Raw genomic sequence first — 18,026 nt, 5'->3', positions numbered from 1 at the left:
AAATATATTGAGCACAGCGTCATAATTTAACAAAAAGTTATCGTTTTACGAATTTTTTTCACAAATATTGTGACTTAAGTCATAATACTGTATGGGGAAAGTAAGGATGACTTTTTTGTTGTTCTTAGAACGGAATTCCATCATGAATCGAGGACCCCACCCTGCATGTGAGAACATAACCTCAGCTACGTAATGTACATGCTCATAAAAAAAGCAACCAAAAATGTTAAAAAGACAAAAGAAAAAAAGAAAAGAAGGCGGGCTGGTGTGCAACACGCGTGAGACCCCTGAGGACTGAAATAGCAAACCTTCATTTTGTTTACATCCATGATCGGGGACGGACACGCCCTTGACCCTCACACACACTCACACACTTTTATAGAGACACTTTTCCATGTACCGTTTCCATAATAACCTAAAGGCAAAAAAAATAACGCACTAATTTTGTAGTACCGAGTCCTGAAAAAAAGCACTTCTTGTCTTTACAAAATAACATATATAAAAAAATTCTATGAAATTGCATGTTTTTGAACTAGAACAACAATATTATTATCATAATTATTATTGGATACAAACGTTAAGCAGGTTAATAGATTGTTTTGTTCTATTATCAGGCAGGCAAAGGCAGCCAGGCACGTAGCTAGTATCATGGCACGGAGGGAAGTAGAAAATATATAGTCAATTGGTTCTGTCCAAAATGGACGCAGAAAACACTCGAGCTCTCCGGTATGGCACTGTTTTGAACCAGTCGCGACTGGTTTCAGGCAGGCAGGTCCACGAAAATAAAACAGTCTTGGGTTTTGACGATTTAGCCCAAGTCTGATTTCGATAAAGCGTCACTTTGACGCCGTGTGACTCATTCGTACCGAGTCCAAATACGATTTTTTTTTGCACAGCAGTCTGAGAACATGCACGAGTTAAACGGTCGACGTCGGGCTGCTTCCGTCGAGTCGACGTTTTGCAATGAGTTCCTTCGGCGCTTTTGCGTTTTCATTCCAGCATTTGGATGCGTTTATTTGTCTTAAAATAATTTCCGATGTCTCGCCTTTGATTAGTCACTGTAGACTCCTCGTCCATCGGCGCTTTGTCAACATCGGATGGCGTCTTGCGGGCTTCAGACGCCGTCTCGATCCCTCTGCGACCTCTGGACACGAAATGTTTTTTTTATTTATCCGAGGCCTCCAGATGTTTCGTTTCCCGCGTTCAAATCTGTCAACGAATCTGTATTCTTCGGTGTCAAATCCGAATTCTTCGGTGTCAAATCCGTATGCTCCGCCTCCAAGTCTTCTTCTTCTTCTTGTTGTTCCGAAAGCGGACGCTCCGGCGTCGGGGCGTCGTCGTCCTGATCCTCCATCGGTGTCTTTTTGTCCGTGTAGCGGTGTAGACCGCGCTGTATGTGCGTGGTAAAGTCATAGCGGTCGGCGCAAACATGCAGGCAGAAGCTACACTGGAAGGTTTCCTTGTCGCCGTGGCAACTCATGTGCAGCGCGTACATGACCTCGTCCAGGAAGTAGATGCCGCAGTGCAGGCATCGGTTGGCGGGTTCGTCCTGCGTGGCGACATCCGCCGTGGCGCGGGTCGGTGAGTTCTGGGCACCGCTGTCCTCCTCTTCTTCTTTCTTTTCCCGGCTCTCTGTTGACGGCGATTCCCGTTTGCGCTTTGGCGTGCAATCCGTGGACTCCCGGTGCCGTATGGCGAGGTCCAGAGGCGCTTCGCTCTCCGCGGACGACGACGAGGGGATTTGAGGGTGGAGCGGCGCGGGTGGGTACTGCGCCGGGGCGGGGGGAGGCGGCAATGGCGAGTACGGCGAAGCGCAGGAAGGCACGGCGTAACTGGGCAGGTGGTGCTGCTGCGCCGGTGCCACCATGGCGCTTAAGTAGTGGGCATTGTTGGCCAGACCCGCCGCGCCGCCCAGGTTGCCCATGCCGGAGGCTGTGGCCATCTTGTATTTGGTCCAGAAGCGAAGCCAGTCAGATTCGGGCGTCAAGTCCGGCGAAAGGTTCAGGGGAAGCAGCACTGGGAACAAAGGGTACTGGTACTTCTCGATAGGCGACCCCGGGGGGGAGTAACTGGACGGTTTGGACGGCCGCATGTACTTCTCGATGGGACTTCCTCTTTCCGATCCGCCGCCGGACGCGACTTTGCCCGCTTCCACTTTGGCCAGCGCTTCCGCCACCTCCGAAGGGGCCGGGTGTGCCGGAAGCAACAGGGGCGGCATGCGCCGGTGGATTTCCAGAGTCTGGTTGGCTAGGAAGACCTGCGTGGAGCGTGGCGAACGCGAGCGAGGCGATGGCTGCTGCTGTTGCTGCTGTTGGCTTTTCACCGACGCGCAGCTCCGGTCCGACTCGTCGCCGTTGACGCGCTCTTCGACGGTGGCGCGTTGCTGCTTAGGGGCGGGGTTTTCGGGCGGCAACGTGTCCGGATTGAGGCGTTTGCGCGTGCGCCGGCGAATGATTTGCTCACCGTTGTTTTGTTTGATGATGTTTAAAGGCCGGGGCGTCTGCAAGACAAAAAGTAACGTTAGAATATGAATTCCATCCAGTTAAAATGATTGTCATGACCAGTCGGTGGGCCCACAAAGACAAAAACTGAAAGAAATGAGAGTCTCTCAAAAGAGTGGGCAAAAACTGTGAATGGAAAAAGTGATTCGCAGCTTCAACAGAAAGCTTGTCATTTCAAAAGTCGGCAAACGGAGACTACAAAAGGTCGACAGAGTCAAAACAAACGATGATACGCTTTCTTCTCACCCCCGCAACTCAACTCAATATTCATAACTCTCCCTTTGCACTCTCACGACGGCAGCGTTTTTTACTAGCCGCGATCTTCGCTAATAATGTGTGTCGAGGCAATAAAAATTTTATCGAGTCATGTAAAATATGGCCGTCACCGAACGCCGGGAGGATGCGACTGAAAGTGACGGGACGGAGATGCTTGTTTGAGAGTTTTCAACCTGGCGCCTTCAGCTGTAATGACCAAACTTTAAGATTAGATAACCAGTTATATTAAAAAAAGTATCTGAAGATGTTATTTTTCCTTGTTTTTACATATATATTTTGGCTATTGATTTGTTGAAGAAAAATTGGACTTCATACAAAGACACACTGACCTACATAATTAAGACGTACACGCCTGCATCGTTTAATTTCCTGGAAAAAAAATCTTTAAGCTCTCATATTAAATACATTTATAATGCCTTTCATTTATTTATTACCAGGCAATAAGGTTACCCGGACAATCAGTGGCCCAATAAAAATCCCTTCAGGAAACATTTTGGTTTTCCAGCCCACCACATGAACTGTATTAAGTAACTGTCAACCAGGCGGCGCATTTATTAAATCAACAATGCGGTTTATTACGCTGGCAGCACCTTGCGGTTGAACAAGGCCATCTTAAAAAGTCAATATGCAAATACGTAGTGATGCGTGAAATGACTCCGAACTCCGCAAGAGCACGTCTGAGGTGATCCACGCTTGAAAGAAGGCCGTTTCCAGAAGCCGGCTGTCGTTATCTCATCTGTAATTCTTGCCGTCTAATTAAGTTTGGGATTTCCATCGTCTTTCCCTGGCTGGAAACGGCCGGTCGCCTCGATTCGTGCCGGAACGCTTGGCGCTCATGATGAGGCTGACTGAGACTCCCCGGCAGCCAAATCAAATACACTTTTGCACTAGAATACCTTTTCGCAAGCAGTAATCGCAGTCAAATGGATCTTAAGAGGGTACAATTTACAGTGTTTATTTAGTATGCTAACTTGTTGTCAGTGATGGATATTGAAATCCATTTTAATTTGGACGGTTGGAATTTGGAGTTTTTCTATGCTGTTACACACAGGTCTACCATATAGGTGTGTGTATTGCCTCATCTGGATTTATGATTCATATCAGGACTCACAGGTCATGATTTGATCCTCATTAATCCCAATGCAACATTTTAAGATGATTTTTGTATTTCACTTTGGAAAAACTAGGCAAAATTAACATAAAAGTACATTATATGAATTGATTTCTGAAGCTTCATTTGTATTTTTTTTATGTTTAAATATATATATTTCTACCAAAAACCACATGTGTAAAGATCGATTCAGACTGATTTTGAAATAATATAAGAATAATGCAGTGTAATATCTTGATATATTGCAGTATGATTTTTTAAAGCACTATGTTTTAAAGCAAGGGTGTCAGACTCGGGTTGGTTCGTTGGTTCGCGGGCCGCATTAACGTCAACTCGATTTCATGTGGGCCGGACCATTTTAGATATAATATTTAGATTTTTTTTTTAATAAATGGATTAAAAGAACTGGATCAAAAGTCCTGAATATTCCGTTTTTTATAGATCTAAAAAAAGGTTTATTTGAGCTTTTTTCTTCCTCTCTTTTAATCAATTTCAAAAGTAAACCAAATTTTTCTTTAATTATTTTCCATATTAAAGTGGAAAACTGAAAATATTTTTAGATATTTTTAGATTTTACTAAATGATTTTTGAACTAAAAACACAGAAAAAAATGATTAAAAATATTGCAATTATTGATTTAAAAGGGGGGCAATCGGGAAATATAATATACATCTATAATCTTCATTTTAATTTGATCCTAAAACAGAAAGTCGGCACTCAAAATGATGCGGCAGGCCAGATTTGGCCCCCGGGCCGCCACTTTGACACATGTTTTTTAAAGAGTAATTATCTTTTCACGAAAGTGTCTTTAAATGGCGATTCTACATTAATATAATCATTCTAGTATACTGTTGGTAAATATCTGGCAACCAGTTCAGGATGTGCTACAGTACAATAAATTGGTACAGTAAACTAATGAATGAATATTATAATACATTCTTTAGGTGTTTATGTTTGAGGTTGCAATTTTCTTTCCTCACTAAATTCCACAAAGTGTCTTCCTATCGGCCATCCAAACACAAATTTTTGCAGTTAATAAATTATAGACATTTTTTTGTGACCGGAATGACCAAAATTCTAGTTCAACGTTGTTGAATACGGCAAAGGTGATCTTACCGAATGCAGCTTCTGATAAAGACCACAAGCGTTGCAGACGTAGCCGCCGTTAGCATTCTTTCTCCACAGCGATGTCTTGGTGGTCAAACAGTTGGCGCAAAAGACCCCGCTGCCTCGTCGTCGCTGGCGGACAAAAGAAAAAAAAAGATGGATGTCAGAGGGCCAACTTTAACATAAACGGATGAAGAAAGCTACAGCTAACATTGGAGTAGAAGTTTTGAAATAAGTCATTAACTATGGTACACAAGCGGAATGCTTGAAAATGTGGCGGGCAAGGTGAACAGGCCAATCGCCCTGGCAACGTGCTCCATCACAGTAATGAGCCAATCAAAGCGTTTCTCCATCCCATTAAGTCTGTGGTCCCCCAGGTCGCCACCTTTACGATGGCGCAGCCGCATCCTTTCTCCTCCAGGATGCCTACAAATTAGCTTGTTTCATTTTCTTTTATGCCAGTCCATCAATCTAGACTCTCAAGTCCATTTTATATTTTTTTCTCCTATATATTTATGCTCCTTACACTAGAAAATATCAGTACATTAGCCTATGAGTTTCAATCAGTCCAAGTTGGCAATGCAATGAACCTTTATATCAAATGAGTTTCCAGCCTTTTACACGGTATTTCTGTCAGTGGCAGTTAAAATTAATGGAATATCAACTAAAGCACTGTTTTAGTTACATATTTAAAATTGAAAAAACAGCAGTGTATATAAAGAAATGCATTGGTTTGATTAATTTGATAATTGCCACTCAGAAGTTGAGTGGAATAACTCAATTTGTGTTATTTTGTAGGAGAGAGATTTCAAATTTTATGACTGCAGTAAAAATGGGAGGGATTTATATCTACGTGATTTATGTGGCAAGGACTACTTCTTTTAAAAACCCCTTTTTACAGAAATTGCATTTTCTCAGATCTATTCCAAACGTCTGTCAAAACTATCAATAATTCCTGAAAGATGAAAAACACTGACTTTTAGTAACAGTGCAATGACACGCAAGCTAGAGTACTTTTTGACTTTCTGAAATAACATTGAACTTTACTTGGGACTTTTTTGGGGTTGATTAAGTCAACTGCCCATTTGGCATTGATGAATCTGGTTAATGGAACGTTGCATTTGTGTAAGTTAACCTTCATTTAACCACTATTTATCTCTGACAATACATCTCCAAAATCCCCTCCACACTAAAAATCCATCTTCGCACTTGCCACCACTAGGCTCACTTCCTGTCGGTTGTCCACCGGGACTACTTTCTTTCACAACTGTCATCTCCTGGCTTGATGTGCCTGACACGGTGGAGAGTTAACCGTACTTTTGGGGGTAGGATTGGAGCAGTTCCTTGCAAAAACATTTTCACAACAGCGCCTTCACTTCACTCGGGGCCTATCAGGACTCTCCATGCTGTTACAGATGGAATCATGAACAGATCTTCCAACAGGCATCTGTTTTCGAGGGGCCTCCAGCTACAAAGTAGACAGATCCGGTGGGCACAGCACTACCACATTTTGAAATTTATATATATATTTTTTTTACACTTGGAGGGATGCAGTTGATTAAAAACTGTATTTACTTGCACTTCAAACATTCATCGCATCAAGTCAATCATCCACAATTGTTTATTTAGAACTACAACAGTTTCGCTACACTATTTTAACGATGCTTTTGCCAAGCTTAAAAAAAGATTTGAACCATTCCCCTTTGCTGTATTTTTAAGACCCCGTCGATAAAATCCTAGACAGTTGAAATATCTGCAAGCTATAGAGTGTACTGTTAAATTAGTAAACTTGGCTAAGGTACCAAAATCTCTTGCACTTAAAGTGCAGCCTTTATTTTGTTTACTAATGAAACAGATTAAGGTTAATCCTGTTACATGAACTACTTAAATCTAATACAGTTAGTGGATGGTACCTTCCCCTTTGTGGGCCATTTAATATACCCGGGTATATTAAATGGGGGGTATATTAAACAGCAAAATACGGTAAGATGTTTATCGACACTGGAAAGCCTCCGCCCAACGTGGCGATGATTAAACAGCCGCTTGTTGTATGGAATAAACAGCACATGGCTAATATTGGGATACTTTATGGTAGATGTGCAGCTTTCTGACACGGGTCCACGCTTGCATCCAAATCCTCTCCCTGGCAAGGCACTGGCTGCACACCATACGCTCGCCACATGTAGCGAGACAGAGCCAGGTGATTGATTGATGTACACATCCTCTGCGAGTCCGAGAGAAAGTGTAGAAGAGAGTCTGTGTGTGGCTGTGTAGAGTCAAACGATGCATCTGTCATCAGAATTTAGCTTCTCTCCGGGCATGCCAAATTACTTGCATATGGTCACGCAGCTGAACCCCCCGCCCCTACTACTACCCCTTGCGACAATAGATAGGGCACACAGACATTCTTGGTCTTGAGCGGGATCAGAAAAAATCCCAAAAGGCATTGAATGATATTTCGGTGCTATTGACGGAGATAAAATCCATTTGAACTGGTCCACGTAATGGATTGGACGGAGGTTGAAAAGTTAGAGAGAAGAGTAAACGGGGAGTTAAAAGGGCAGATGAAAGGATATTTATTTGCTGGGTGATATTTCTATCTTCTTCCAACACTGGCAGATTTATGGCCATACAGAATGTATAACACGGGCAACACATGTTGGGAGTTTCCATGCCGGCTCATCACATGAACACAATCAAAACTGGATTTGTGGAGGAACAGTATGAATAGGGATATTCATGAAATTGACATTACTTTTTATTATTACTACCCTATCTGATAAAGCCTATTCACAGGCAAACAGAATCTTGCTATTCACCAAGTCCTGACTATACCTCTGTGAGAGCAATTCTTTGTTTTTTTTCCTTACATAGGAATAGGTAATAATCCAGTATTTTTCTCTACTGAAAAAAGATCGGGGCGCCCAGCAGTCTACCAAAAAAGAAGCTTTTCTTGCAAAATGAAATTACATTTGATTCATTTAAAAAGAAAGTCGAACCTTCTCTGGAGCTTCCACAACAAACCACTTGCTTTAAATCAGCGATTATTTAATCAACCTAGAAAACTACGAGCTGGATGAATTCACTCGATTCCGTAACAACGCGCCCAACATCACCTGTTATCTGTGTCTTTACTGTATATAACAAGATACTAATTTACAAGCATACGCCAAGCTCCATCTGGCAACCATCTGACCCTTGAAGATAAATGCTACCAACCATCAACTTCTTCTGTTTCCAGCATGTGTTTCACCTCAGACGACTGTGCGTACTTAATGGAATTATCACGTTGTTTTTTTACAGATGTAAAGTTGAAGCAGAAGTTGCACAAAGCCACCTTTAATAATACATTGCCAAAAATTGGAGAAAAGGCAGAATCAATAAGCAAATACCATAGGTAAATATATATATAATATGATGAGAGCTGGTGTTGATATAAAAAAAGACTAAAAGTGCAGGTCTCGCGTTTGGAAAAATTGACATGAATCGATAAATTCCTCTGACAGTTTATAAGACTTAGCCTATATAATAGCATTATTAGTGTGGCGTAGAGAAAGAATAAAATATAAAGGAGGCACAGCAACAAGCGACTGTGAGTTGCTTTGTAGAATCAATAACATAAACCGCAATGTAGACTATAAATTTGGCAATAATCTATATTAGAGCTCCAGGCCATGCAAAATGTCCCATTTTTTTAATATGTATATAGTTGCCTTGTTGGATTGAGAATAAAGATGTGCTCCTGAAAATTGTCCATTATGTAATCCTGACAGATAACCTACTTGGTAACAAGACCGCAACACTCTATGCAAATCTGTGAGAGACCGCGTCAGTCGTGTCTGGATATAGGCCCGACGGGATTAGAACGGTGCCTGAATTCCGCATTAATGTCAGGGTAATATACTCCGTGGCATTAATGTAAGTCTCAAAAAAAGACAGGTACGGCCATAGTGAGGGACCATTCTTACATCACAGTGGAACGTGATTGATTGCAAGATGCCAAAAGTTTTATTACGTTTGTAGCAAATTGGCAAGGTTTATGAAAATTCTGGTCACCTCTTATACAAAACTCACAACAAATGGACTTGAGGTTTTCAGTGAACCTTGTGTGTCATAATCCTGGCAAACAACTAGCTCATTATTATTCACACCCGAGGCCAATTTACAACAAAACAAATAATAAAATGCCGTGTTTTCCGGAGTATAAATTGCCCTTTTTTCATAGTTTGGATGACCTTGCGACTATTATGTAAGTGCAACTTGTTTTTTGTTTTTTTCATGTCAACTTTTTAGACTTTTTTAATCAAAACCCTATGTCAAGGGTGTCAAACTCGGGTTGATTCGCGGGCCACATTAACGTCAACTCCATTTCATGTGGGCCGGACCATTTTAGATATAATATCTAGATTTTTTTTCATTTTTTAAAATTGGATTAAAAGAACTGGATCAAAAGCCCTAAATAGTCAGTTTTTATAGATCTAAAAAATGTTTATTTGAGCTTTTTTTTCCTCGTAATGGAACATTTCTTTTAATCATGTTTTTTTATTTCAAATGGAAAAAAAATATTTTTTATAGTGGAAAACGGAAAATATTAATATATTTATTTTTAGATTTTACAAAATGTGCTTTGAACTAAAAACATAAAAGAAAAAAAAATGATGAAAAAAATTGCAATGATTGTTTTTAAAAAGGGGAAATCAGGAAATGTAATGTACATCTATAATCATTTGAATTTGATTCTAAAACAGAAAATCGGCACTCATGATTTACTTTCTCGGGCCGCACAAAATGAGGCGGCGAGCCAGATTTGGCCCCCGGGACGGCACTTTGACACCTGTGCCCTATGTTAACAGATACCTACTTAGCTTTTTGTCCTCAGTTTTTATTTATTCCTTACACTCAGATGTAACTTAGTCCCAAAAATACAGTAACCCAAATATAACCCTTTAAAGGACTAACAATGCTGTTCATAACAGCACTAATATTTGTATACAGCTGTATCGAATAAATCCTCCAAAATTTACAGTCAGTGCCCATTGAGCAGTGTTTAGCGCAGCAAGAAACATGCAAACAAGTGGAGCTCGAAAGAGATTTGTTTCCCCCATATTGAACCCGCCCAGTGGTTGTCCCTGTGCACCTTGCGCTCCATTAAACATAAGCAAGCCTATAGTAACAGTCCACACGAGGTGGCTTTGGACTGGCAGCACAAGCGCTATCACTGGAGCACATTCAGCCACCCCCTACTTTCACTTCCCTTCTCTTTAGAGCTTAAGAGTAAATCTCATTGCAGGACAATAAAGGCTGTGTGGCGATATACGTAAGAGGTTTTCCAAAGCGAGGCACCGGCCAGTTGACGAGGAGGCCACCACCGGGCGGGCGAGCGCCACATTAGAGTGGGGGAAGTCTTTAATGAGGTTTGAAAAGAGCACGTCAGCAAACGCATTGGATTTTTTTTTCTCCCTTTTGTTGGACGGACGCCAGTGGGAGCAGTGTAAACCTGAACACTAACGTGCTAACCTCGGGGGGAATCTGCATGTGACATTTAACTAATGCTTTGCTCAAGTGACTTTGTTTTATTTTGTAAAAGGGTATAAATGTCAACATTTGGATATTGGAACTAATACTCAGAGGATTCCACTTGTATGCGGTAGCCATTTTTGATGGAAAACATCACTTTGATGGTTTTGACCAGCTGTTTGTAAAGACATGTTTGAATACCAATTCTATCTCAAACAGGGAATGGATTGAGAAATTCATGGATTGTTGCAAAACAACAATGTTAGGTGCACCCATATGGGGTGTCATTTTTAGGTGTTTAAACAATATTTCCTCCACTATCAGAAGTCTACATGTAATTACTTTGTTGTCGACTGTGAGTGTCTGCACGATTTCTGCGGTAAATCTCAGCGTGAGGTTCAGAACTTATTACTCACCCTCTACGCTGACCCCACCCTCCCGGAACAAAATGGTATCTGGAGAACAGTGACCCACTTTAAACTGTCCAGATTGGTGAGAAATGTACTGCGCGTATTTCATCCTGCGAAGAAGGAAGGCCCCTCTAGGTTGACATGAACATGCTTTCCTTATCCGGGACAGTACAACCTTAACCCCTTCTCACATTAGAAGCGCCCAAAGGAAGAAGAAGGGAGAAAGAAAGAACATGAGCAGCAGAGCAGGAAGTTATTCCATGTACACCCTTAATACCTGAGGCCTGCCTGATCCACCAGCATTAAACAACTAATTAACTGTCTGGGTCTCTTGTTTATCTGAGAAGGGACGATTGAGTCGATTCCCACAATGCAGAATCCCACGTGACCCAATTCTGTCCAGGGAATGCCTTCTCCAAATGTCGCTATTAGGAAATATGCGGCCCGTGGGCCTGAAGATGGCCCCAAAGGGGGCAGATACGGCCAGTGGGGTTGTTTTGCCTGACAAAATTAATTGCTTTCATTTTTTGGCGACAAGGGCAAGGCAAAACCGGCACTTTGCTATCACGCAATCACGTTCATCTGGGAACGTTCCAGTCAAAAAGAATTGGACGCCTAGCGCCATCAATGGTGGCAAGTAAGTTTACTTTTCGGGCCAAACACATAATGGTTCGGCCCGTGAACCAAACGGAGTTTGACACCTCGGTTCTATGGTAATTATTCACAGAATTTAACAGCCAACCATTTGCTGTGTGTGTGCATTCGGGAATAAAAATCAGCTGTGAAGTCAAGAATAAAGTCGTCAGAGAATAAAACAAACTGACCTGACAGGCAGAATAACAGCGTTGTGAATAACGGCATGCATTAAGATCATCGCAGCCTGACGCCAACATCTGCGACGCTAATTGTTTGACACCGCGGCACGTTAAACAAGGTGCGCGCAGACTGTCCGTCGTACGTCTTCATTTCCAAACGTCCTTGCACAAGCAGAGATTTGCTTAATTGTGGTGCCAACCAGGAACGAGAAGCAAATGGGAAATAGGGGGTGGATGGCTATTAAATAAAAATGATCGAGAAGACTTGAAGACGGACACAACGGGAATGAAGGAGGGACGCGACCAAAAGCGTGTAATGGATGGCACTTTACAGTATTAAACCTCGAAATGACCTCGCGCAGTTTGCCGCCTCACCAAATGACTCTGCCTCCAATTAGTGCTACGACCAAGATGGAGGACGAGCAAAAAAGGGAGGACGGCGAAGGTGGTGTTGCAAACTATCAAAAAAACAGTGCTGACAATTATCTCTAGGTTAAAAACTAACAGTGAAATCAAGAGAACAGTTAGTAAACATGGAAATCTTCAGAAATGACTTAATTTTCAACTTTTTGAGCATTACCCATAGATTGTTAAATAATGGGGGTCCAAAACATTTGAACCAGGAGGGTTGGCAGCGCAAAAACGTGTTCAGTCGCTGCAGCCATCCCAGTTCAGACGGGTTCTAGTGACAATCTAATATAAATTCATAGCAGAAAGATGAAAACAGACGCATGATTGGACATCTATTATAGTCAGGGAGACTGAAAGAGTTAACTTAACATATGAGTTGCACTTTTTTTAAAAATAAAGTCATTTCAGAGTCCCATCAATAAATCCCTTCAAAAAGCACAGCCGTTTCTATTTGTTGTGGGTGGTAAAGCTGCCTTTACTACCTCACGCAGGAAAAACCTAAAGGTTATGCTGTGTAATACTACATTTATAGCCCTTACCTATCACGGTTCAATGGTAAATTGTCTATTTTCTCCGACAGTGTGTGGGCGGGTGTGACCGTGGCACGGGTCACCGTTGCGGGAAATGAGCAACAGCGAGTGGGCAAGGAGGTCAAGGTGAATAATAAGCCGTAGAAGACGCAAAAAGTGCGGCCACGCCACAGCCAAGTGTGATGACAGAGGCATCTTTGCAAAGGCATTCTTAAATGATGGTTTTAGACAGCACACACTCCAAAAGACACGTTCATCTGATATATTTTTAATTTAAAAAACGGGGGTGAGCGCCGGCGACAGGCAAAACTGCAGGGCTGCGTGGCCCAATAAGTAGTTCACAAGTATCAATGTGCTCTATCAAATTGAAGCCAAAAGGACAATTGATAAGGAAAGCTAACTCATTAGGCCCAACTTATTCCACAAAACAAATGGAAAGAAAATACTCTGAGCTGTACAATGACTCACTTTGCTTTAAAAGAAAAAGCGCCTATATTTTGATTTTGACTATAAGACATATTTATCTATTTACAGCTATGTGTTACTTTTTTTCCCTTTTCACAGTTTAATGATCATGTTTGGGTGCAATTGCTTTTCCGGGAAATTAGCGTTAAAAAGCCAATTTTGTGGTGAGGCAAATATTTGATTTTAAAACACATGAGATGAAAAAAGCGATTTGCAATTTTATTTATGCAACATTTTTTTATCATCTGATAATATGTTATCATTTCTTAGCCGAGGTTAATACCACTTCTTCAAAACAAAAACCTGGGTCTACGTAAGTGATATTTTCTAAGGCAAATTATCAAAATTCTTTAGTAATACAAATTACAACATTAATCGATAAATATTTTTCTTTATACCTTTGCTGTGTGCTTGTCCATCTTGCAATGTTGCAGGAAATAAAGATTTAAAACCAAAATAATGAATGTTTACAGTTTTATGACAATACTTTGTGTTTTTTCAAAGACTAATATTACTAAAATTAAAGTCCATTTCATTAATGTCCCTCACTGTAGCTATGTTTTGACATGTTTTCATCTATTATCTTGCTGTTAGTTTACTAAAACACCTCTGCATTGAAATCAGAGAATCATGAGAGTATACTTTATTCCACTCTAAAATAAACTAACTTAGTTAAAACGTTCACCATGATGCATTGGCAATCTATCCAATTGAAACGATCAATTTTTGTCTGGGAAACAATATTTCTTGGCTGACTCAGGATGAGTTCTTATGATTTATTACTGGGGAGTTGGAGGGCACTTGTTGCCACAAAAAAAAAACATGGGTGTACACTTGGAATGCACGCGTGTCGTTAAGAGAATACGATTTCAAAATGCTCCTTCTGACTTTTAATGGAAGTCTGCCACGGGCAAACAAGCCCTAGTAGAGAAGCTAATGATTAAAACATGGGTCCAAATTTTAGAAAGAGCAAGCGCAAGACATGCTTCAGGATTGCAATATTGTAACAAAAAATATATATAAATGTAGTCTTATGAATAAAACATAATGGGAGAGTGCCCAATGGTTTTTGACTCACCATGTAATGCGCATCTCATCCGAAAATAGGCCATATTAAACCTTTTGCGCTCTAAACCAAATTAAAAAGGCATTATAAAGGGCTACTAAGTCGACTTTTTCAATAGCACGGAGGTGTAAATATTAAAAATACTAGAAATAAGGACTCAATTCACCTTTTTAAACCCACATTTAAAGTGAGTCCCTGGGCTTTTCTGACAGGTCCCAAATTAATCAAGCAAACCAATTAACCACTCAATCGAACAATGAGTGGTGGAAGGCAAAGAAATGATTAAAGTTTGATGAAGGGGGTATTTAGGGTGTAAGGTTGGGATATTACTGACTGCCAATTCCTAAAAGAGTTAAAAAAATCTTTGCGCATGTGAAGTCTTTGCATAATTAGTGTTTAAATGAGGGAGGACACTGATACCAAATGAGCGAGCCACCTGATGCTTATCTGACATTTTCCACTTCTAGAGGACGCCAGGATGGAGCGTCACACGTCAATATCGGAAACACTCGAAAAGACGCACACGCCCGGATTGTTGGCAGTCATGCTCAGTCTGTTGCGACAAACCAAACAGATCAGCCCGACTCAGAGGAGCGCAAATACGTGTCTGGGGGAGTAATCGACGTGTCATCTCAGTGGGATTCGCACCAGACGGCCACGTACGATAACCCGATACGTTACTCCGACAACAGCACGGGAACCTTGACAGATCGTCACGCTGCACTTCACATCGACACAAACGGGCGTCCAAATCTGGCGCCGAAAACGAGACGTCTTTTTGCGTTTGAGCCTTTAATTGGACTTGCGCGAGGCACGGCGCCAGATATACCCGGGCGTCAAACCTAGCGTCGCTGCAAGCGGGGGGCCTCGACACCTCCGAAGACGGAGCGTCGAAGGCGTCAATCAAAAACAAAAACTGGCAGGATCGAACTGAGATACTTTTAGACATCTTTAATGTCCCTTCATCTCTGCAATCTGCTAACTGGTTCTGACACTGACCTCCTCTCTCTAGGGCTTGGAAAAATAAAATCAACATATTTACAGAAAGTCGTCTCGTGGGCTTTGATCACACTGGTGTGTCATGCTGCCAGTTACAACAACTCAACTCAGAGAGAAAAAATATGGCGATGAGGATACAAGAAAACAATAGAACAGAAAAAACAGAAGGTAAATTCGACCTGATCCTCGTTTCATTGAATGCAACGTATTAGACACTTTCACAAAGAATATTTGGTTTCATAAATTTGCCTTTTTTCACAATTTTAGATTGTATAAAGGCCGTGTACAACTTGCATACCTGCCAACTTATAAGTTTTCCCGTATTTTATACGTTTTTTGATCATGTGTACGCCGTATAACGACTTTTGTACGGGATTTTTTTGTAATACTGATTTCGTTTTACCCATTTTGGCTCTAATCCGGATCGTCTCGGTCACTGGCCGCAGACAAAAACGTCATCATCGACTGCTAATAATGTCACGTTTTAAGCATGATATGCCCATATCACACGCCCGCCTTTTCTCTATTTAAATATAGCGCATCAGAAAGCAATGTACCCAGACAGTCACGCTGTCAGCATCATACAGCGACATCTACAGAATTTTTAAATTCAGTGCATACAAAAGGCGCACCGACTAATTGGCCGCTACGTCCACTTTGGGTAAAATTTTTAGACTTTTAAGTGCGCCCTATGTGAGTAAATATGTGCTGCATTGCATTTGTACGGTTTATCGCTTAATAAGGGGAATTGCAGTCTTTAACAAGGGGAGCAATTGGCCGAGGTTGACAAGTATGAACTTGGCTAGTGACTCGATTTAAAAAAAACACTGAAATATGTCAAGGAAAGAAATAACCAATTGCTCTGAGTCACTCAAGGAGTAGAAATCCACATTTCATTCTTTTCCGTCTTTCTCTCCACTTGTAACCCGGAACAAATAATCAGGGAAAAAAAGACTTCAGCTGCCTGGAGAATGCCGAGTCAATTTGATGGAGAGAAAACGCAGAACAGACGGCGAACAAATGACTGTGGTTGGTAGAATTTTTCTGTAAGAGCTTGATATGACTCGACAGAGTGGATTGGTAGGAATCCGAGACGAGACGAGAAAGCTCATTCCCATTCTCCGGAAAGACACTCTCGTAATAATGAAATGCAAGCGCACACATGCGAGGACCGCACGAGAAGCATCAAAGGGATGTTTTTTGCAGTCGACTCGTTTCCAGGAGATTGAACGGAAGTTATGCCGGTGGGATGGCCTCATGCGTCAACTACAGTGGACACACGCGCTATTCACTTGACCACAGATAGTGAAAATGTTGATTGGTACGCTACACAAAGAGCAGCAAGCGGGAAAAACAACGTCATTGTGGGCCTGACAGACGACCGCAAACCCCAATGCACGCCACGCCCTAGGTGCAAAACATCATATAAATCACCCAAACTAACGATTGAAAATGGATTGTTCCTTTCCCAGGTGATTGATAAGGGGGAAGCATTCCAATTTCCTTCCCTAAAAGGCCTACAAAGACAGGCTTTCTGCACCTGGAGCGGGTCAAAAGGCTCAGCCCCTTCTTTCTACTGCCTGACTTTCATTATTTTATCCCACTGTGATATTGTCTCTCTCATCTCCAGCACACAGAGAAAACAAACACAAACAATGGGGAACACTGCAGGTTGGAGGGGAACAAACAGGGTAGATAGTGATCACTTCAAACACAAGCTGAGCTACAGCATCGCAAAAGAGGGCGGATGGGACGATATTAAAAGTAGCCACACGGAGCTACCTATGCAAACAATGCATTCAATTTCCGCTCTTATTTTCCAAGTGTATCACAGGCTGCTTTTTGCAAAATTGCCACATTGGAACTGCTACAGAAAACATTCGGTTACCTTATTAAAAGGACCGCATTTACCTGGTAGGTACTTTACAGAATTCCATAGATTGGACTTTTACTGAGCCAAAAGTCGTATTCCTTTCCTTTGCAAAATAAACCAAAAAAAGCATAAAAGACAATTTTAATCTCATGTTGAAGATGGACGGGAAGCCAGAGTCCTATCCGGAAGTCAAGTAGCAAAATGTACGATGTTTCATCAGTTTATAGTTTAATTTCTGTCGTTTTAGTATTTCGTTTTAGTTCATCACTACGCTTACTTGTAGAGTCGAGAGGCGTAAATCTACGCGATTTACCGTTGAGTATTCGACCGAGATCCAAAGTTAATCGAGCCTAAAATGCTTCATGTCAGGCGCTCTCTCACTCACTTGCGCCTTGCCTCCAGTTTGAACTTGTACGATGAAATCAATATATTAAAATATGAATAGAATTCAAATATTTTTATGGCCCAATTTCAATAGTTACCCATCTGTTTGAGTCCTGATCATTTATTTTGGAATATTCTTTGACAACATTCTCATTAAATGAGGGTGTAAAAGCTCATGATAGTGTTACTTTAATGCCCATGTGGTCCTTAGCAGCTTCCAAAAGAAATGACAGCAACTCTGGCTTGCACAAAGAATAAAACTAAAAGATTGAAGGTTTTTTCAAGTGGCCCTGCGCAATCGTGCGGCTATAGAAAAATGAGCAGCTCGCCATTTCCAACCATTCCTGCAAAACAAATGAAAGGCGGGACGCATCTGGACAACATCCGGACACGAGAACTAGATAACAGACGCACGCAAAATGGAGGCTTGAGTATGTTTTCGGGGGAATGGTGTTTCTGTCTTTTCTCCTTCTAAGTTTCCTTCTCTCCCTCTTTTATTCTGTTCTCTTTGTCTGTTCACTAATCCCGTACGACAGAGACACAGAGCACAAATCTCCTTGT

General features: G+C 41.5%; 1 protein-coding gene across 5 annotated transcripts in view; it reads right to left on the bottom strand.

Moving 5' to 3' along the window:
- Positions 1 to 18,026, bottom strand: part of trps1 (trichorhinophalangeal syndrome I) — a 111,208-nt gene continuing 93,182 nt past the window's right edge. For all 5 annotated transcript variants that reach the window (XM_077591033.1, XM_077591034.1, XM_077591038.1 and 2 more), the window contains 2 exons: positions 5,005 to 5,127; positions 1 to 2,500 (listed from right to left, as the gene is read on the bottom strand). In XM_077591033.1, coding sequence (XP_077447159.1) covers positions 1,169 to 2,500; positions 5,005 to 5,127 — 1,455 coding nt within the window. In that variant the 3' untranslated portion in view covers positions 1 to 1,168. The remainder of the gene's footprint in view (positions 2,501 to 5,004; positions 5,128 to 18,026) is intronic.

The sequence above is a fragment of the Stigmatopora argus genome, chromosome 21 (assembly GCF_051989625.1).
Source record: "Stigmatopora argus isolate UIUO_Sarg chromosome 21, RoL_Sarg_1.0, whole genome shotgun sequence".
NCBI lineage: Eukaryota > Metazoa > Chordata > Actinopteri > Syngnathiformes > Syngnathidae > Stigmatopora > Stigmatopora argus.
This window is presented reverse-complemented; position numbering and strand designations above follow the sequence as displayed.